At 36.2% G+C, this 22,156-nt stretch overlaps 1 protein-coding gene across 4 annotated transcripts in view; it reads left to right on the top strand.

The window, feature by feature from the left end:
* Nucleotides 1-22,156, top strand: part of RAB3GAP1 (RAB3 GTPase activating protein catalytic subunit 1) — a 107,566-nt gene that overhangs the window by 23,250 nt on the left and 62,160 nt on the right. For all 4 annotated transcript variants that reach the window (XM_036886577.2, XM_036886580.2, XM_036886579.2 and 1 more), the window contains exons 4-5: nucleotides 13,235-13,367; nucleotides 16,092-16,170. In XM_036886577.2, the coding sequence (XP_036742472.2) occupies nucleotides 13,235-13,367; nucleotides 16,092-16,170 (212 nt within the window). The remainder of the gene's footprint in view (nucleotides 1-13,234; nucleotides 13,368-16,091; nucleotides 16,171-22,156) is intronic.

The raw sequence follows: 22,156 nt of genomic DNA, 5'->3' as shown, positions 1-22,156 counted from the left end.
TGAATATTGAGTAAAGGTAATTCTTACTATACTTTGTAAGCATGTAAGCACTGTTCAGGTATTGTAAAGAAAAGAACAGTCTTTGCTCTTCACAATCTAGTGGAGAAATGGATATTTAAATAAGTAGAATAAGGGACCATTCTGGTGATTTGAACAAGAGACTGCGAAGGAATCACTAACTTGCCTAGAGATAAAGCAGATGTTGTACAGAAGTTAACATTTAAATTGAGTTTTGAAAAATAAATTAAAGTATGCTAAAAGAAATAGAGAAAAGCAGGATAGTCTGTGCACATGTGTGAGAGAACACACGTCTGGGAAAAAGCAAGTGATTAGGCATAATTGTAACACAAGATAGATGGAAGTTAGCTGTGGGAGATAAAACTGGAAAGGGGTGGAGCCAGGCTTGTGGGCTTTTTATACCGGGTCACGTACATGCCTCTGTTAGAGGAGCTTGTGAGGAGCCATTTGTATTTTAACTTCTAGTTATACTTTTACATCCCCTTTTTTTTTTTTTTTAGATAATTATTTTTTATTGAAGGGTAGTTGACGCACAGTATTACATTACATTAGTTTCAAGTGTACAACACAGTGATAAAACATTTATATACATAATTCTAGGTTCCAGCTATCACCCTACCAAGATGTTACAATATCTTGACTATATTCCTTATACTATACATTACATCCCGGTTACTTATTTATTTTACCATTGGAAGTGTGTACTTTTTTTTTTTTTTTGTGAGGGCATCTCTCATATTTATTGATCAAATGGTTGTTAACGACAATAAAATTCTGTACAGGGGAGTCAATGCTCAATGCACAATCATTAATCCACCCCAAGCCTAATTTTCATCAGTCTCCAATCTTCTGAGGCATAACAAACAAGTTCTTACATGGAGAACAAATTCTTACATAATGAATAAGTTACATAGTGAACAGTACAAGGGCAGTCATCACAGAAACTTTCGGTTTTGCTCATGCATTATGAACTATAAACAGTCAGTTCAAATATGAATACTCATTTGGTTTTTATACTTGATTTATATGTGGATACCACATTTCTCTCTTTATTATTATTTTTAATAAAATGCTGAAGTGGTAGGTAGATACAAGATAAAGGTAGAAAACATAGTTTAGTGTTGTAAGAGAGCAAATGTAGATGATCAGGTGTGTGCCTGTAGACTTATGTGTTAATCCAAGCTAGACAAGGGCAATAAAACATCCACGTATGCAGAAGATTTCTCTCAGAACGGGGGGGTGAGGTTCTAAGCCTCACCTCTGTTGATCCCCAATTTCTCACCTGATGGCCCCCCTGCGACTGTGCCTGTCTTAGGTTGTTCCTCCCTTGAGGAATCTTACCCGTCTCTGGCTAACCAGTCATCTTCCGGGGCCATACAGGGAAATGTTAAGTTGGTAAGTGAGAGAGAAGCCTTATTGTTTGAAATGGTTAGCTTTTTATTTCTTTGCATATTTATGCCCTGTAGCTTCTATGCCCAGCATTTGTCTTGAGGTATCTTTAATACTTGGAAGAATTATGATACTCGGTAAATTTGATATGAGGCACGAATTCTATTTAAGGGTTGTAATTAGGAAGGAAGAAGAAAAGCTATAGAAGTAGCAGACCGAAGAAAACATGGGAAGATTGATTATTTCTTTGACATATCTTCTTGTAGAGTAACTTCAGCATGTATAGGTTTTAAACTACTAATTAAATTGTGCGCACACATTAACATAATAGGAGTATACTTACATAACCAAAGCATATCTGTAATTACCAGCCATCTCCAGTGAAACCAAGAAAACCAGTTAGGCACCGTAGGCATTTGTGAAAACTTATCTATGATATGGTGGATATTGTCCAACTGAACTTGAACAGTCTGAGAGAAATCAGACAAATTAAAACAACCCATTCCTGGGGAATGTTCACATCCCTTATGTTCTTTTAACAGTAAATAGTCTGTAGTTGTAAGATTCTGGAGCGCTACAATTTGCACTTCTCCTAATTCTTGGTTGAGTTCCAAGAGTATAGATCCAGTCAAATTTGTTGTTTCACTGTATGCACAGGCCAGCTTAGATATCTCCTTCATTCCCATGGCAAGTCCAGGAGCTGGTGGGATGAGTGCATCTACAGCTGTAGCAGTGCGTTGATCTTTGTTGGGATTTCTTGATGATCATCTTCTGGCATGAGTCTTCCAGAGAGTGCTGGTGTTGGAAGTTCTCTTTCATATCGTATCTTAGTTCATTTTCAGGGTAGCCCAATTAGGCTTTGATTTCTGTATAAACGCAAACAGACCCTTTGCCTACACTTGTATATGCCCTTTATACCCTTGTGTAGAACTCATTGGAGGTTACCACACAGGAACAGTCCTTTTTTTTTTTTTTTTTTTTTGTTTTTGTTTTTGTTTTTGGTATCACTAATCTACACTTACATGACGAATATTATGTTTACTAGGCTCTCCCCTATATCAGGTCTCCCCTATAAACCCCTTTACAGTCACTGTCCATCAGCATAGCAAAATGTTGTAGAATCACTACTTGCCTTCTCTGTGTTGTACAGCTCTCCCTTTTCTCCTACCCCCCCATGCATGCTAATCTTAATACCCCCCTACTTATCCCCCCCTTATCCCTCCCTACCCACCCATCCTCCCCAGTCCCTTTCCCTTTGGTACCTGTTAGTCCATTCTTGAGTTCTGTGATTCTGCTGCTGTTTTGTTCCTTCAGTTTTTCCTTTCTACTTATATTCCACAGATGAGTGAAATCATTTGGTATTTCTCTTTCTCCGCTTGGCTTGTTTCACTGAGCATAATACCCTCCAGCTCCAACCATGTTGCTGCAAATGGTTGGATTTGCCCTTTTCTTATGGCTGAGTAGTATTCCATTGTGTATATGTACCACATCTTCTTTATCCATTCATCTATCGATGAACATTTAGGTTGCTTCCAATTCTTGGCTATTGTTAATAGTGCTGCGATAAACATAGGGGTGCACTGATCTTTCTCATACTTGATTGCTGCATTCTTAGGGTAAATTCCTAGGAGTGCAATTCCTGGGTCAAATGGTAAGTCTGTTTTGAGCATTTTGATGTACCTCCATACTGCTTTCCACAATGGTTGAACTAACTTACATTCCCACCAGCAGTGTAGGAGGGTTCCCCTTTCTCCACAGCCTCGCCAACATTTGTTGTTATTTGTCTTTTGGATGGCAACCATCCTTACTGGTGTGAGGTGATACCTCATTGTAGTTTTAATTTGCATTTCTCTGATAATTAGCGATGTGGAGCATCTTTTCATGTGTCTGTTGGCCATCTGTATTTCTTTTTTGGACAACCGTCTGTTCAGTTCCTCTGCCCATTTTTTAATTGGGTTATTTGTTTTTTGTTTGTTGAGGCGTGTGAGCTCTTTATATATTCTGGACGTCAAGCCTTTATCGGATGTGTCATTTCCAAATATATTCTCCCATACTGTAGGGATCCTTCTTGTTCTATTGATGGTGTCTTTTGCTGTACAGAAGCTTTTCAGCTTAATATAGTCCCACTTACTCATTTTTGCTGTTGTTTTCCTTGCCCGGGGAGATATGTTCAAGAAGAGGTCACTCATGTTTATGTCTAAGAGGTTTTTGCCTATGTTTTCTTCCAAGAGTTTAATGGTTTCATGACTTACATTCAGGTCTTTGATCCATTTTGAGTTTACTTTTGTATATGGGGTTAGACAATGGTCCAGTTTCATTCTCCTACATGTAGCTGTCCAGTTTTGCCAGCACCACCTGTTGAAGAGACTGTCATTTCGCCATTGTATGTCCATGGCTCCTTTATCAAATATTAATTGACCATATATGTCTGGGTTAATGTCTGGATTCTCTAGTCTGTTCCATTGGTCTGTGGCTCTGCTCTTGTGCCAGTACCAAATTGTCTTGATTACTATGGCTTTATAGTAGAGCTTGAAGTTGGGGAGTGAGATCCCCCCTACTTTATTCTTCTTTCTCAGGATTGCTTTGGCTATTCGGGGTCTTTGGTGTTTCCATATGAATTTTTGAATTATTTGTTCCAGTTCATTGAAGAATGTTGCTGGTAGTTTCATAGGGATTGCATCAAATCTGTATATTGCTTTGGGCAGGATGGCCATTTTGATGATATTAATTCTTCCTAGCCACGAGCATGGGATGAGTTTCCAATCTGTTAGTGTCCCCTTTAATTTCTCTTAAGAGTGACTTGTAGTTTACAGAGTATAAGTCTTTCACTTCTTTGGTTAGGTTTATTCCTAGGTATTTTATTTTTCTTGATGCAATTGTGAATGGAGTTGTTTTCCTGATTTCTCTTTCTGTTGGTTCATTGTTAGTATATAGGAAAGCCACAGATTTCTGTGTGTTGATTTTGTATCCTGCAACTTTGCTGTATTCCGATATCAGTCCTAGTAGTTTTGGGGTGGAGTCTTTAGGGTTTTTTATGTACAGTATCATGTCATCTGCAAATAGTGACAGTTTAACTTCTTCTTTACCAATCTGGATTCCTTGTATTTCTTTGTTTTGTCTGATTGCCGTGGCTAGGACTCCAGTACTATGTTAAATAACAGTGGAGAGAGTGGGCATCCCTGTCTAGTTCCCGATCTCAGAGGAAATGCTTTCAGCTTCTCACTGTTCAATATAATGTTGGCTGTGGGTTTATCATAGATGGCCTTTATTATGTTGAGGTACTTGCCCTCTATTCCCATTTTGCTGAGAGTTTTTATCATGAATGGATGTTGAACTTTGTCAAATGCTTTTTCAGCATCTATGGAGATGATCATGTGGTTTTTGTCTTTCTTTTTGTTGATGTGGTGGATGATGTTGATGGACTTTCGAATGTTGTACCATCCTTGCATCCCTGGGATGAATCCCACTTGGTCATGGTGTATGATCCTTTTGATGTATTTTTGAATTCGGTTTGCTAATATTTTGTTGAGTATTTTTGCATCTACGTTCATCAGGGATATTGGTCTGTAGTTTTCTTTTTGGTGGGGTGTTTGCCTGGTTTTGGTATTAGGGTGATGTTAGCTTCATAGAATGAGTTTGGGAGTATCCCCTCCTCCTCTATTTTTTGGAAAACTTTAAGGAGAATGGGTATTATGTCTTCCCTGTATGTCTGATAAAATTCCGAGGTAAATCCATCTGGCGCGGGGGTTTTGTTCTTTGGTAGTTTTTTGATTACCGCTTCAATTTCGTTGCTGGTAATTGGTCTGTTTAGATTTTCTGTTTCTTCCTGGGTCAATCTTGGAAGGTTGTATTTTTCTAGGAAGTTGTCCATTTCTCCTAGGTTTCCCAGCTTGTTAGAATATAGGTTTTCATAGTATTCTCTAATAATTCTTTGTATTTCTGTGGGGTCCGTCATAATTTTTCCTTTCTCATTTCTGATACTGTTGATTTGTGTTGGCTCTCTTTTCTTCTTAATAAGTCTGGCTAGAGGCTTATCTATTTTGTTTATTTTCTCAAAGAACCAGCTCTTGGTTTCATTGATTTTTGCTATTGTTTTATTCTTCTCAATTTTATTTATTTCTTCTCTGATCTTTATTATGTCCCTCCTTCTGCTGACCTTAGGCCTCATCTGTTCTTCTTTTTCCAATTTCGATAATTGTGACATTAGACCATTCATTTGGGATTGCTCTTCCTTTTTTAAATATGCTTGGATTGCTATATACTTTCCTCTTAAGACTGCTTTTGCTGTGTCCCACAGAAGTTGGGGCTTAGTGTTGTTGTTGTCATTTTGTTTCCATATATTGCTGGATCTCCATTTTGATTTGGTCATTGATCCATTGATTATTTAGGAGCGTGTTGTTAAGCCTCCATGTGTTTGTGAGCCTCTTTGCTTTCTTTGTACAGTTTATTTCTAGTTTTATGCCTTTGTGGTCTGAAAAGTTGATTGGTAGGATTTCAATCTTTTGGAATTTTCTGAGGCTCTTTTTGTGGCCTAGTATGTGGTCTATTCTGGAGAATGTTCCATGTGCACTTGAGAAGAATGTATATCCCGCTGCTTTTGGATGTAGAGTTCTATAGATGTCTATTAGGTCTATCTGCTCTACTGTGCTGTTCGGTGCTTCTGTGTCCTTACTTATTTTCTGCCCAGTGGATCTATCCTTTGGGGTGAGTGGTGTGTTGAAGTCTCCTAGAATGAATGCATTGCAGTCTATATCCCCCTTTAGTTCTGTTAGTATTTGTTTCACATATGCTGGTGCTCCTGTGTTGGGTGCATATATATTTAGAATGGTTATGTCCTCTTGTTTGACTGAGCCCTTTATCATTATGTAGTGTCCTTCTCTATCTTTTGTTACTTTCTTTGTTTTGATGTCTATTTTGTCTGATATTAGTACTGCAACTCCTGCTTTCTTCTCGCTGTTGTTTGCTTGAAATATGTTTTTTCCATCCCTTGACTTTTAGTCTGTACATGTCTTTGGGTTTGAGGTGAGTTTCTTGTAAGCAGCATATAGATGGGTCTTGCTTTTTTATCCATTCTGTTACTCTGTGTCTTTTGATTGGTGCATTCAACCCATTAACATTTAGGGTGACTATTGAAAGATATGTACTTATTGCCATTGTAGGCTTTAACTTCGTGGTTACCAAAGGTTCAAGGTTAGCCTCTTTAGTATCTTACTGCCTAACTTAGCTCACTTATTGAGCTGTTATATACACTGTCTGGAGATTCTTTTCTTCTCTCCCTTCTTGTTCCTCCTCCTCGATTCTTCATATGTTGGGTGTTTTGTGCTGTGCTCTTTCTAGGAGTGCTCCCATCTAGAGCAGTCCCTGTAAGATGTTCTGTAGAGGTGGTTTGTAGAAAGCAAATTCCCTCAGCTTTTGTTTGTCTGGGAATTGTTTAATCCCACCGTCATATTTGAATGATAGTCGTGCTGGATATAGTATCCTTGGTTCAAGGCCCTTCTGTTTCATTGTATTAAATATATCATGCCATTCTCTTCTGGCCTGTAGGGTTTCTGTTGAGAAATCTGATGTTAGCCTGATGGGTTTCCCTTTATAGGTGACCTTTTTCTCTCTAGCTGCCTTTAACACTCTTTCCTTGTCCTTGATCTTTGCCATTTTAATTATTATGTGTCTTGGTCTTGTCCTTCTTGGATCCTTTCTGTTGGGGGTTCTGTGTATTTCTTCAGTCTCTTCGATTATTTCCTCCCCCAGTTTGGGGAAGTTTTCAGCAATTATTTCTTCTAAGATACTTTCCATCTCTTTTCCTCTCTCTTCTTCTTCTGGGACCCCTATAATATGGATATTGTTCCTTTTGGATTGGTCACACAGTTCTCTTAATATTGTTTCATTCCTGGAGATCCTTTTGTCTCTCTCTCTGTCAGCTTGTATGCGTTCCTGTTCTCTGATTTCAATTCCATCAATGGCCTCTTGCATTCTATCCATTCTGTTTATAAACCCTTCCAGAGTTTGTTTCATTTCTGCGATCTCCTTTCTGGCATCTGTAATCTCCCTCCGTACTTCATCCCATTTCTCTTGCGTATTTCTCTGCATCTCTGTCAGCATGTTTATGATTCTTATTTTGAATTCTTTTTCAGGAAGACTGGTTAGGTCTGTCTTCTTCTCTGGTGTTGTCTCTGTGATCTTTGTCTGCCTGTAGTTTTGCCTTTTCATGGTGATAGGAATAGTTTGCAGAGCTGGGACAAGTGCCGGCTGGAAGAACTTCCCTTCTTGTTGGTTTGTGGCCCTCCTCTCCTGGGAGAACAGCGACCTCTAGTGGCTTGTGCTGCGCAGCTGCGCGCAGACAGGGTTTCTGCTCCTGCCCGGCTGCTATGCAGTTAATCTCCACTGTTGCTGTGGGCGTGGTCTGGCTCGGGCAGCTGCTCCAAAGTGGTGGAGTCGCGTTGGAGCAGGAGCGGCTGGGAGGCTATTTATCTCTGTAAGGGGCCTCCCTGCTCCCTGCAGCCCAGGGGTTAGGGTGCCCAGAGATCCCCGGATTCCCTACCTCTAGATTAAGTGTCCCGCCCTGCCCCTTGAAGACTTCCAAAAAGCACCCGCCAAAACAAAACAACGACCACCAAAAAAAAAAAAAAAAAAAAAAAAAATCTTTTTTTTTAATTAAAAAAAAAAAGGTGGTCACTCGTTTTTCTTTATTCTCTGGTGCCAGCCTCGGGCCTCTGCTCACTGGTCTTGCTGCCCTGTTTCCCTAGTATTGGGGTCCCTATCCCTTTAAGACTTCCAAAAAGCGTTCGCCAAAACAAAACAGCAAAAAAGCAAAAAAAAAAAAGAAAATGGTTGCGCGCTTTTCTTATGTCCTCCGACACCCGGCCTCCAGTGCCCGCTCACTGTTCTTGCTGCCCTCTTTTCCTAGTATCGAGGGCCCTGCACTCTGGCCCGGATGGCTGGGGCTGGGTGTTCGTCAGTCCTGGGCTCCTTCTCCCTCCCGCTCTGCCTATTCTTCTCCGGCCGGGAGTTGGGGGGATGGGCGCTCGGCTCCCGCCGGGCCGGGGCTTGTATCTTACCCCCTTCGCGAGTTGCTGGGTTCTCTCAGGTGCGGATGTGGTCTGGATATTGTGCTGTGTCCTCTGGTCTTTATTCTAGGAAGGGTTGTCTTTGTTATATTTTCATAGATATATGTTGTTTTGGGAGGAGATTTCCGCTGCTCTACTCACGCTGCCATCTTCCGCCCCTCCAGCTACATCCCTTTTTAATGTCATTTTTTGTTTTATGTATAATGTGCAAAATATATTGATACATTAATGGTTAATTTATAAATAAAAATTAGATGTACACTAAAAAATTTTCACTGATAGAACGTGATTCAAAATCTATACATATATAGAAGACCTCTATATGGGGTATTATCAAGTCCCCTCATGCCTCATTGAAGTCATTGTCCATCAGTAAGTTGCCACAGAGTCACTACTTGTCTTCTCTGTGCTACACAGTCTCCCCGGTGAACCCCACACACAATGTGTACAAATCATAATACCCCTCAATCCCCTTCTCCCTCTCTCCCCACCCGCCCTCCTCCACCCCTTCTCTTTGGTAATAGGATATGAATGCAACCTAACTGTCCATCATTAGATGAATGGATAAAGAAAATGTGGTACATTTACAGAATGGAATACTATTCAGCCATAAGAAGAAAACTACTCCTACAATTTGCAACAACATGGATGGAGCTAAAGGGTATTATGCTCAGTGAAATAAGCCAGGCAGAGAAAGACAAGTACCAAATTATTTGCCTCCTTTGTGGAGTGTAACAATGAAGCAAAACTGAAGGAACAAAACAGCAGCAGATAACTGCAATAAACATAGGAATGCATATGTCTTTTTGAATCTGAGAACTTGTTTTCTTTGTGTAAATTCCTAGGAGTGGAATACCTGGTACAAATGGTATTGCTATTTTTAGTTTTTTGAGGAACCTCCATATTGCTTTCCACAATGATTAAACTAATTTACATTCCCACCAGCAGTGTAGGAGGGTTCCCCTTTCTCCGCATCCTTGCTAGGATTTGTTGTTCCTAGTCTGTTCCATGTTGGCCATCCTAACTGGTGTGAGGTGATATCTCATTGTGGTTTTAATTTGCATTTCCCTGATGATCAGTGATGTGGAGCATCTTTTCATGTCCCTGTCGGCCATCTGAATTTCTTCTTTGGAGAATTGTCTGTTCATATCCTCTGCCCATTTTTTTATAGGGTTATTTGCTTTTTGGGTGTTGAGATGTGTGAATTCTTTATATATTTTGAATGTTAACCCCTTGTCAGATATGTTGTTTACAAATATATTCTCACATACTGAAGGATGCCTTTTTGTTCTACTGATGGAGTCCTTTACTGTGCAGAAGCTTTTTAGTTTGATGTAGTCCCATTTGTTCCTTTATGCTTTTGTTTCCCTTGCCCAAGGAGATGCATTCAGGAACAAGTTGCTTATGTTTATATTCAAGATATTTTTGCCTATGTTTTCTTCTGAGAGTTTTATGGTTTCCTGACTTACATTCAGGTCTTTGATCCAGTTTGAATTTACTTTTGTGTATGCAGTTAAACAATAATCCACTTTCATTCTCTTGCATGTAGCTGTCCAGTTTTGCCAGTACCAGTTGTTGAAGAGTCTGTCATTTCCCCATTGTATATCCATGGCTCCTTTATCATATATTAATTGACCATATATACTTGGGTTTAAATCTAGGCTCTCTATTCTTGTTCACTGGTCTATGGGTCTGTTCTTGTGCCAGAACCAAATTGTCTTGATTGCTCTGACTTTGTAGTAGAGCTTGAGGTTGGGGAGCATAATCCCCCCAGCTTTATTCTTCCTTCTCAGGATTGCTTTGGCTATTCGGGGTCTTTTGTGTTTCCATATGAATTTTAGAACTATTTGCTCTACTTTGTTGAAAAATTTAATCTATAGATTGCTTTAGGCAGGATGGCCATTTTGACAATATTAATTCTTCCTATCCATAAGCATGGGAATATTTCCATTTATTGGTATCCCCTTTAATTTCTGTTAAGAGTGCCTTGTAATTTTCAAGGTATAGGTCTTTCACTTCCTTGATTAGGTTTATTCCTAGGTATTTATTCTTTTTGATGGAATTGTGAATGGAATTGTTTTCTTGAATTCTCTTTCTGCTAGTTCATTGTTAGTATATAGGAATGCAACAGTTTTCTGTGTATTAATTTTGTGTCCTGCCACTTTGCTGAATTCAGTTATTCTGTTAGTTTTGGGGTGGATTCTTTAGGGTTTTCTATGTACAACATCATGTCATCTGCAAACAGTGATAGTTTAATTTCTTCCTTACCAATCTGGATGCCTTTTATTTCTTTGTGTTGTCTATTGCCATGGCTACGACCTCCAGAACTATGTTGAATAAAAGTGGGGAAAGTGTGCATCCTAGTTCCCAATCTTAAAGGAAAACTTTCAGCTTCTCACTGTTAAGTATGATGTTGGCTGTGGGTTTGGCTTATGGCTTTATTATGCTGAGGTCTTGCCCTCTATACCCATTTTGTTGAGAGTTTTTGTCATGAATGAATGTTGAATTTTGTCGAGTGCTTTTTCAGCATTTGTGGAGATGATCATGTGGTTTTTTTGTCCTTTTTGTTGATGTGGTGTATGATGTTGATGGATTTTGGAATATTGTACCATTCTTGCATCCCTGGAATAAATCCTACTTGATCATGATGGATGATCTTTTTGATGTGTTTTTGAATTCAGTTTGTTCATATTTTGTTGAATATTTTTGCATCTATGTTCATCAGGGATATTGGTCTGTAATTTTCTTTTTTCATTGTGTCTTTGGTTTTGGTATTAGAGTGATGCTGGCCTTATAGAATGAATTTGGAAGTATTCCCTCTTATACTTTTTGTAAAACTTTGTAGAGGATGGGTTTTAGGTCTTCACTAAATGTTTAATAAAATTCAGCAGTGAAGCCATCTGTCACAGGGGTTTTGTTCTTAGGTAGTTTTTTGATTACCAGTTCAATTTCGTTGCTGTTAATTGGCCTTTTCAGATTTTCTGTTTCTTTCTGGGTTAGCCTTGGAAGGTTGTATTTTTCTAAAAAGTTGTACATTTCTTCTAGGTTTTCCAGTTTGTTAGCATATAATTTTTCATAGTATTCTCTAATAATTCTTTGTACTTCTGTGGTGTCCATATTGATTTTTCCTTTATCATTTCTGATTCTGTTTATGTGTGTAGACTCTCTTTTTTTTCTTGATAAATCTGGTTAGGTGTTTACCTATTTTGTTTATTTTTTTGAAGAACCAGCTCCTGCTTTCATTGATTCTTTCTATTGTTTTATTCTTCTCAATTTTATTTCTGCTCTAATCTTTATTATGTCCCTCCTTCTACTGACTTTGGGCCTCATTTGGTTCTTCTTTTTCTAATTTTGTTAATTGTGAGTTTAGACTGTTCATATGGGATTGTTCTTCTTTCTTGAGGTAGGCCTGTATTGCTCAGATAATATTTCTTTGTATCTTTTAAAAAGAAGATGTCAGGCTTTCTGCAATCTTGAAAAAGGGACTTAACTCTTGTTTTCTGGACATTTCTGCCCTAGTTTTTAACCTTACCTGCTTTATAGTAGACATTCCTTGTAGCAAACCAAGGTCTTATGTATATCATGATTACTTTTTACAGTTTGAGACTTTTGATGGGGCCTTGTATGTTTTAATTTAACACAGGTTAGCCTCACTTTAAAGAAACAAAGCATATAAAAATCATAGTTTTTTAAATGTGTCATACATGGTGATTTTTCTCCTAATAAGATTGCCGTTTGATATATTTACAAATAGGATACCCTTAAACATTTAAAATATTATTTAAATCAATTCAGAATTGTAAATATCCTTTCAGGACTACATATAAAACATTAGGTACAATCATGAAAACACTTTTTAAAAACTCGGTAAGTCACGTAATCATTGCTTACATGTTTTCTATCTAGTTTAGGACTGTATGTGTGTGGCAAGTTGCTGGGTTGGTATTTTCTGCCCCATAGTGGTGCTATGCTGTAATGACTTTATACCTCTACAGTGGAAAGAATAGCTAATGGACATCAGAGGCCCCATGGAAAAAATTCTTCTGTAGGTAGGTATGTTGTATAAGTAAGGGTACTCTTTGGAACTTTTAATTAAATGTTTTCCAGTCAGGAAGCTGCTGTTTAAACGAAAATATTTGAATGCCAAAGCTTGATAAAGAAGTTTGCAAAAATCTGTTAAGCAAGTACTCTAGATGTCATCACCAAAATAGATTCTACAGACTGCTTTTTTATGAAGTGATTTCTGATGTTCAAGAATGCTGTGCACTACATATTGATGTTATTATTATATATTTGAGACTTTAGTAAAAGTATATTTTATTGCCATGTATTTCTAATTTTTAAAGCTTATAAAATTGAATCATTTTCAGTTAAATGATTGAAATTAAATCAGATTAAACTGAAATTAAATGAGACTATGCTATTGGTAGGGGTTTTTTTTGCATGTGAAGAGGCATAAGATTTACTGTATGTTTATGATTTTTATATATTTAGCTCACAAAAATTACTTGAAAATCACAATTTTGTAAGTCACTTGATATTTAATATTCTAGGGGAATTTTCTTTCTAGGAACACTGTGATAAAGAATTTATAAATTTTTTATTCCTCTTGGTCTTGTTCACTTATATATATATATGGTGGATAGGTATAGATGAAACATTTTGATTAATGGGCAGAAAAAGGGAAAAAGATCTCTGGTTAGAAGATGGTAGCTACTGAGTACTTCTAAGGTGGATTTTTTCCATTTTCTTGTTAAATACAGGCTATATTTACTTCTGGCACATGGGAAGAAAAATCAGATGAAATTTCTTTTGCTGACTTCAAGTTCTCAGTCACTCATCATTATCTTGTACAAGAATCCCCTGATAAAGAAGGAAAGGATGAAGTACTAGAAGGTAAGTTTTTACCACATATTTTTAAACTGTTATCTTTAAGAGTGATTATAATTTTGAATAATGAATTTAGTTCTTTTATTTAGGTAATATCCTCTGGAGATGTTTTAAATATGCAGACTTGTTTCATCACATCTGAAGTTAAGAGTGATGATTCTTTTCAGAGGAAGAATCATAACATCATTCATTTTAAAATTAATTAGGTCAGCAAATATTTATTGAGTGCCTAACATGTGCCAGGTACTCTGCTAAGCCTAGTTGAATCCAAACTTAAAATAAATTTATATTTCAGTAGGGAGAAAAGATCTAAAAGTAACTAACAGTAATAGAAGGCAGAAAGTTATTAGTGCCATTCCAAAGCACAGATAAAGTTTTACTAGAGTTAAGAGAAGAAAAGATAACTTTTTTAATTCAGAGAGATCAGAGTTGGTCTTATGGAGAATTAAGTAACTAAGCTGACTTCAAAGGATTTAAAAAAATGTTACTTATTGATTAGTCAGTGTAATGTTTTAGATATACACCAGACTTTGGAGTCAGATCAGTTGGATTAAAATTCTAGTTTTTCTACTTAGTAGTTACTTGACCTTTCTAAACTTGAATTATCTCATTTGTAAAATGAAGTAATACTACCTGGAGAATTAAGGGGAAGATTTAATGAGATACTGTATGTAAGCATCTGTCTGTGTATCTGGCCCATGCTAGGTAATCAGTTAATGGTGCTTATGGTTTTTTTAGGTCAAATCTTCCAAAATCTCTGTCCTGAGATACACTAATATGTGACAGTGCGTGAGCAAGGCATTGAAAAAGTATTAATTTTGGAGCTGTCAGTCAAATACCTTTCTAATTCACTCAGAAAACATGCAGAATATGTGTTCGTTTTGCTGGTCAGTTGAGGGCATTACATGAGGGAAGTAAGTCAGAGAAAAACATATACTATATGATTTCTCTTACATGTGGAACTAAAAAAAACCAAATGAATACCAAGCTTATAGGTATAGAGAACAGAGTGGTGGTTGCAGAGGGCAGGGGTTGTGGGGTGGGTGAAATGGGTGAAAGGGTTCAAAAGATAAAAACTTGCAGTTATAAAATAAATAAGTCATGGGAATGTAATGTACAGCATGGTGACTATAGTTAATAATACTATATTGCATATCTGAAAGTTGCTGAAGAGTAAATCTTAAAGGTTCTCATGATGTAAAATTATTTTTGTAACTGTGTGGTAGTGGAGGTTAACTGTAGACTTACTGTGGTGGTCATTTTGCAGTGTATACTGTTAGTGAATCATGTCATACATCTGAAACTAATATTATATGTCAATTATACTTCAACTGAAAAAATTAAGAAGTTTTTTGGTCAAAATAGACTATCCTCTGTAAATGTAGTCCTGAAACATTTGTGCCTTTTCTTGTATAGGAGTAAAATAATATACCTTTTCTATTACATGTATTCTTCTTGCAAACAAAACAATTAGATAGCATCTGCATTTAGATTCAGCTAGGACAGATAACATTGACCATGTGTACACATACATAAGACAGCTGATTAGACAGCAAAATAAAATAATTTTATACCAGAATATGAATATACGTACTTTAGGATAAAGGGAGAGGGGGAAATATATATAGCTGGTGGGAAGTCTCATAATAGCCCAGAGATTTCTGTTCAAGATAGAAAAATCTCAAATGTTATTAATTGAGGAAAGGTCATATATCAAGGAAAAGCTGTTAAAATAAGGAGGCTTAGAATTAATGCTCCTGTCATGAAGAGATGAAGGGGAATGTGATGTGAGAGAAGATGAATGGATTTAGATAGTTATGGCATTATTGTTACATGTGTGTACATATTGTGCTGTTTTAATTTGGTTGTGATTAACTCTAATGGTAGAAGTTACAGGTTACAGGCAGAACATTAGCTCAGTTAATTTGGAGATACATTTAAAACCATATTATCACAGAATTTTATTGTTGTTAACAATCATATGATCAATTAATATGAGAGATGCCCTCTCAAAAAAAAAGAAAAAAAAAACCATATTATCAAGGTAAGATTCAAGCACTGATCTGTTATTTTGTTGGAGTTGCTTATTGCTTCAGTTAAGTAGAGTATCAAGTCATTAGTGTTCTCTTACTCTTTTTACAAATTAACAAAATATAAATTTACTAAGCAATCATAGCTATACAGCAAAAGGAAATCTTTTTATGAACAAGTATTATTCTTTATGCTTTGAATGCATAATGGTCACTGATGTTAGTATCTTATGGATAGCAATGCTTAAAGATATGTGGGTTATAAGCGAGAAGCTAGTTAGTAGTTTGACAAGAATATTTATGATGACAAGCCTTTATTAGCCAAGGCTAGTCATGGGAGGTGATAATGTAGTTGATGGGCTTCTAAGTAGAATTTTGAAGAAATGTAGAGACAAGGGCAGACCAAGAAGAACAAGTTAAACAAGAATTTTTAGTAAGAATGAAGAATTGTTTGGGTTATGACTTAGAAGAAAAGAAAATCCTATAAATAGAGGAATGATAACATTTTTTTTAATAGGCTGGCCTATTTTGAAAAGAGATTGAAGATAGAGACATCCCTTTTTAGAGCTAGCCCTAGATATATCACAAAACTACATGGACTAGCAAGACATGTTATATAATAGTATTTCTTTAAATCATATTATAAAATTCTGCCTTAGAATGAATATACTAACTTTTTCATTATCAAATTTTTTTGTAGATGTTATTCCACAATCTATGCAAGATTTGCTATGTATGAATAATGACTTTCCTCCAAGAGCACATTGCCTGGTAAGATGGTAGGTATACATTTTATGCATACAACTTTTAGTATATGTGTTGGGGAGGCCCTAAGACCACCCCCAGGTTCACTGATTTGCTAGGAGACACAGGACTCCTCATATAGTCACACTTACTGCTATGATTTATTTTAGCAACAGCATGTAAAGCAAATCAGCCAAGGGCCCTGAGGCAAAGTTTGGAGGAAGTGCAAGTGTCTTTTCCTAATGGAGTCACACAGGGCATATCTTATTTCCTTAGCAACAAGTTGTGATAACATACATGAAATGTTGTCTACCAGGGAAGCTTTTTGGGTTCAACTCTCAGGGTTTTTATTAGGGGGCTGGTATATATTCCCTCAGACTGATATATAACAAAAGTTCAGACTCCCAGGAGGAAAGTAGGTGTTCAGCATGAACCACATTGTACAGTTCAGTCATAGTAACTCTTATCAGTTAAGACAATGGTTAGAACACTCCCCAAATCCAAGTTCCTAGGTGCCAGCCAAAGGTCAGCCTTGCAAGTAGACCTTTCTAAAGATAGCAGTCACAGGCCTGTTGTAAACTTTTTTGCACAGTATGTGTTGTAATTCAGCATAGTGCTTAACTGTAATTAAGATAACTACCATAGAACACTTAAATATTTTGAAAACAATATGTATTATTGGAAATTGAAATAAATGTTGATCTCAGTTATGTAACATCAAAACACATCCAAATTGTAAATGTGATACATTAATATAAGAGGTACATCATATTTAAAAGGTGTTTATCTTTTCCAGTTATTCAAAGTGTGTCTGAACTTTATTTATTTTGGGGGATAGGGTGATGTTACAACATACCACCACCAAATTGGCCCAAGTATTAGTACATGATCAAGAATGGAGACCTAGTTAAAGGAAATTTACATACTGGTTTTAAATTAATCTGTTGTTGTGAATTGGTCTTTTGGTTTTTTTATTAAAGAATTTCTAAGAAAGGGGAAAATCATAAAATCTGTTTCTTTTTTCTTCATTCCATTGTGATTAGTATAGCATGTAGACTGTGTAGCACACTTAAAAAAAGAAAATTATTTGCACGAGCAGGTAAGCTGGATATTTCATAGATGTTTCTGTTATTTTAGTGTGACCTTTTAAAAATTGAACTTAAACAATTTAAGCAGCTACAAAAGGAATTTAAAAAATAAATCACATATTTCATTTAATCTGTCCATCCAGATTCTTTTTTAATTTTTTTAAATGTGAATATATATATACATTTAACATGACAAAATATCTTGCAAGGCAGCATGGCATCACAGAACATGGCTTTGCGTGCATTCATTCATTCAGTGTTTATTGAACACCTACATTTGGCCAGACACTGAATTGCACAAACTTACATTTAATTTCTAGCTCCTGTATTTATTATCTTGGCAACACTGGGAAAACTGCTTAATTTCTCTGAATTGGTGTCTGCATTGATAAAGTCAGAATAATAAATAATATGTACCTGTCAGGGTAATTGTGGGGATTTGATTAGATAATGGCACATGGTATTATGTGAAATCTGAATACTGTTATTTATGTTCAGCTTTTTAATATATATTTCCTAAATTTGTGTTTGGCAAATAGTCCATGGTTTAAAAATATTTGTTGAATGTATAAATGTAACCTTTTTATGTATTAATGAATCACTTGTTAGTGATTTCTTTCTTTCTGTGTATTAATGAAACTCACTGGTGAGTAGTGTTCACCTTTCTATTTACTTTTTTAAAGTTTTAGTTTTAAAATTAACATACACTAAAATTAACTTTTTTTTTTGGATGAACTTCAGCACACATATAGAGGTTTTTATTGAATTACTACCATAAGAGAATATAGAACAGTTCTATAATCTCCCCAAAACCTTGTCTGTTATAATCCCTGACAATGTAGTCAGTCACTGCAGTTTTGTCCTTTCAAGAATGTCATAGAGGTGCAATCATATAGTAACCATTTAAGACTGGCTTCTTTACTCATCATAATGCTTTTGAAATCCTTTGAAGTAATTCTGTTCAATAGTTTTTTCCTTTCTTATTGCTGAGTAGTAGTCTGTTGTAAGGATTATACCAGTGCATTTACTCATTCATCTGTTGAAGGATGTTAAGGTTGTATGTAGGTTTGGGCATTTATGAATAGAGCTGGTATAAATATTTGTGTCTAGAATTTTGTGTGAAAATACATTTTCAGTTTACTTGGGTAAATATCTAGGGTGGATTGCTAAATCATATGGTAAGTATATTCTTAGCTTCATAAGAAATGTCCACACTCATTTCTAGAGTGATGCCACCATTTTGTATTCCCACCAGTGTGTGACAGGTGCAGTTGCTCTACAGCCTCACAAGCACTTGGTATCAGTATTTTTAATTTTAGTCATTCTAATAGGTATATTGTGGTATCTCATCCTAGTTTTTCTCATGAATGAATGTTGAGTTTTGTCAAAAGCTTTATCTGCTTAAATTGATAGAATCATTTGTTTCTTCTTTAGATTTTTAATTTGGTGATTACATTGATTTTTGGGTATCTGGCTTTGCATTCCCAAAATAAATCCCACTTTCTGTATACTTTGTGCTTATGTATATTGCTGGATTTGATATGCTAATATTTTGTTAAACACTTGAGTGTCATGTTCATGAGGAATATTGTTCTGTAGTTTTCTTATACAGGAGTACCCTTATCTATGGTTTACTTTGCATTGTTTCAGTTACCCCCAGTCAACCATGGTCTGGAAGCAGATGTTCTTCCTTCTGACATGATGTCAGAAGGTCAGTAGTAACCTAATACTTGTCACAATGCCTATGTCATTTGTTCCCCTCACTTCATCTCATCACGTAGGCATTTTATCATCTTACATCATCACAAGAAGATAAATGAGTACAGTACAATAAGATATTTTGAGATACCACATCCATGTAACTTTTATTATGATAATGTTATAATTGTTCTATTATTAGTCGTTAATTTTTTACTGTGCCTAATTTATAAATTAAACATCATCATAGGTATGTATGTATAGGAAAAAAACATATATAGGGTTTGGTACTATCCATGGTTTCAGACATCCACTGGAGGTGTTGAAACATATCCCACATGGATAATGGGGGGGGGCTACTGTACTTAGGTTTTCATATCAGAGAAATGCTAGACTTATAATGAGAGTTGGGAAGTATTTTGTTCCCTTCTTTTTTCTGGAAGACTTGTGCAAAATTGATGTTATTGTCTTTAAATGACTTGCCATTGAAACCATCTGAGCCTGGAGTTCTCATTTTATTGAGGTGATGATCCCTTCTAGGGTCCAGGCTTTAAGCAGAATTCTGTTCCATTTCCTTGCCTCTTATACACAAATATCCCTGAGGGGCCTTTCATAGTGTTACAACCTCTACACTGATTTGGACTGATGGGAAATCCGTGCATAGACAATGCTTGAATAAATCTAAAGGATACAGAAGGAAGCTGTTTTGTAGAGAGATTGATGACATCATCAAAAAGACATGTAGCTTCCTATTTCCAGTGTCTCATAAGCTAGGACACAGTTTGGATGATAATACCTAAGTGATATTATGCTTCTGGAAGCATAGTTTCCAGACCTTGCCTTATTTATGTTTTTTTTGAGGCTGGGGTATTCTTGGACATAGCCTAGACTGGATATATGCCAGGGACCACCAGTATAACCCCTGAGCTGGTGTTATACTTTATCTTATCAGTTTCAGAGTTATATAATTTGTATTATCACTGCTATGCCAAAATACATAGTATTCTCAGATATAAAGAGACTTCTTCATTATTCTCAGTCTCTCTAGTCTAACAAAGCATGGTCAGTTTTAGCAGCTAAAAGGCTTATCCTGTAAAATCCCAATCCCCAGTCCATAGCTATTAGCGCCTATATCCAGAGCTGATAATCCCCTGGTTTTCACCTTGTGTGCTTGCTTCTGCCTTTCATTTCCCTCTTGTTTCTGTTACCCAGCAATCTCCTTTTTTTCCTTTTCAGGTTCAGCTATTTATTTTAAGAACATTGCATATTTTGTCAGATATCTTGATGTGTTTCAGGGGACAGGAAATCTCTGTCATGTCAGTTTGCCATATTGCTTCCTTTTTTTTTTCCCATTTGATCCTTTGTAAAGTTAGAAGTACTTTTGAGGATATTTGAAAATTAGGCATAATTAAATTACATGTGTTTTCTTCTATACATTAAACCTTACTTTTAAAACATATATTGTGAGCCAGTTACTGGGTTACCAAGGATAAAACATGATCCCTGCCTCAGTAAACTGTGGGATTAGTATGGGAACAGATAAGGGAACAAATGGCAACACTGTTGATAAATGTTCTCATAGAGGGCAGCAAAAGGCTTGATGCAAACTTACAGGAGGGACCCCTTTTTCAGTCATACTAAGTCAGGAAGGTTTCTAAAAGTATCAATCTTAACTGAATCCTGAAAGACAAGTGAGAATAAGCCAGGTGAAGTTAGGTGAAAAGGTACTCAAGACGGGAGAAGAGCATTAGTATAGATGATGTATAAATTTAGAATTTGGAACCTGCAAGTAGTTTGCTAAGCCTGGGGTATAGCAGCAGAGGTTAAACATGAGCAAGTATCTGTATTTGGGGCCTGATGTGAACTGGGCATCTTAAGAAGATTTTATAATAATCTCATACTTCTGTTTTTTAATAGAATTTTGAAATCGTTAAAAATTAAAACTCTTATAATTTGTAATTTTCAAGGATGTAAGTTACCCACCATGCTTCTTAGCAACTGGAGAATAATACACTCCTTTTTAAAAGAACTGAAGTTAATACTAAAGCAATGACATTGAAAATTTGAAAATCTATGCAAAATGCTTATATTATGTAATTAGTATAGGTTGGCTCTGTCAGAATGAGATAAAGTTAATATGTGTTAACATTTTCAAATCAAACTTTAGAAGTAGAATATTGACTTTTATGTCAAATGCTTAATTTTGATAGTTTATCTACATTTGTTTTGAAATCTTATATTTTTAGTCTGTATAAAAAGGACCTGTCAGATCAGCTCTAAGCCCATTTAGCTTTTTAAAGCGTATTTTGTTAAACTGGTCTTCAAAAGATGTATGAGCAAGATCAGTTTTTATGGTCTAGGCAGTGTGATTAATGATGTGATTCATTGGATGCTTCTCTCTACCTCCTTATATACTTATCTTTTAAATATCTTCTAATGTCTGATTGCTGAAACCATCATTAGAGATTTATTCTCTTGTTATTCCTTAATAATATAATAAATAGCCCTGGAAATGATACAGATGTTAGCCTTAGCAGACTGAAATGAGCAAATTGAAATTCATAAGATCTTTACTGAGCAGTGGTTTTAATAAGAAGTATGGCAGGCAAGGTAATGAACCTTTCTGTCTTCTAAAGATGCCCACCTCCTAAAACCTGTGAGTGTACGGTTTCATGGCAAGAAGGAATCAAAGGAGCAGAAGGAATTACAACTTACAGTCAACTGACCTTAAGATAGGGAGATTTATGCTGAATTATCTGGGTGCATCTAGTGTAATCACACAAGTTCTTAAGAGTAGAAGAAAGAGAGAGAGTGTCAGAGTGATGTGATATGTGAGAAGACCTTGGTCCACTGTTGCTGGATTTGATGATGAAATAGCTAAAGAACAAGAAAGATAGCCTCTAGAAACTGGAAAAGGCAAGGGGGTAGATTCTCCTTAGAGCCTCAGAGAAACACAGCCTTGCTGACAGCTTGAATTTTTTATGTCAGACTTTTCACCTACAGAACTGTAAGATAATAATTTTTATTATTTTAAGCCACCAAGTTTATGGAAATTTGTTGTAACAGCAATATGGAAATAATTTAAAAAGTGAGAGCATAAATGCTATATGCCTCTAAGGCTGTATTGACACTGGAATGATATAGTTACAGTACAGCTAAGCTTAGTTGAGGCTTTGTCTTTGTCTAGCCTAGTCTTTGGGCCTCAGCATCAGTCGTACTTTATCATTCAATACAG

The sequence above is a fragment of the Manis pentadactyla genome, chromosome 8 (genome assembly GCF_030020395.1).
Source record: "Manis pentadactyla isolate mManPen7 chromosome 8, mManPen7.hap1, whole genome shotgun sequence".
Taxonomy (NCBI): domain Eukaryota; kingdom Metazoa; phylum Chordata; class Mammalia; order Pholidota; family Manidae; genus Manis; species Manis pentadactyla.
Note: the sequence above shows the minus strand (reverse complement) of the source record. Positions and strands in the feature narration are given on the sequence as shown.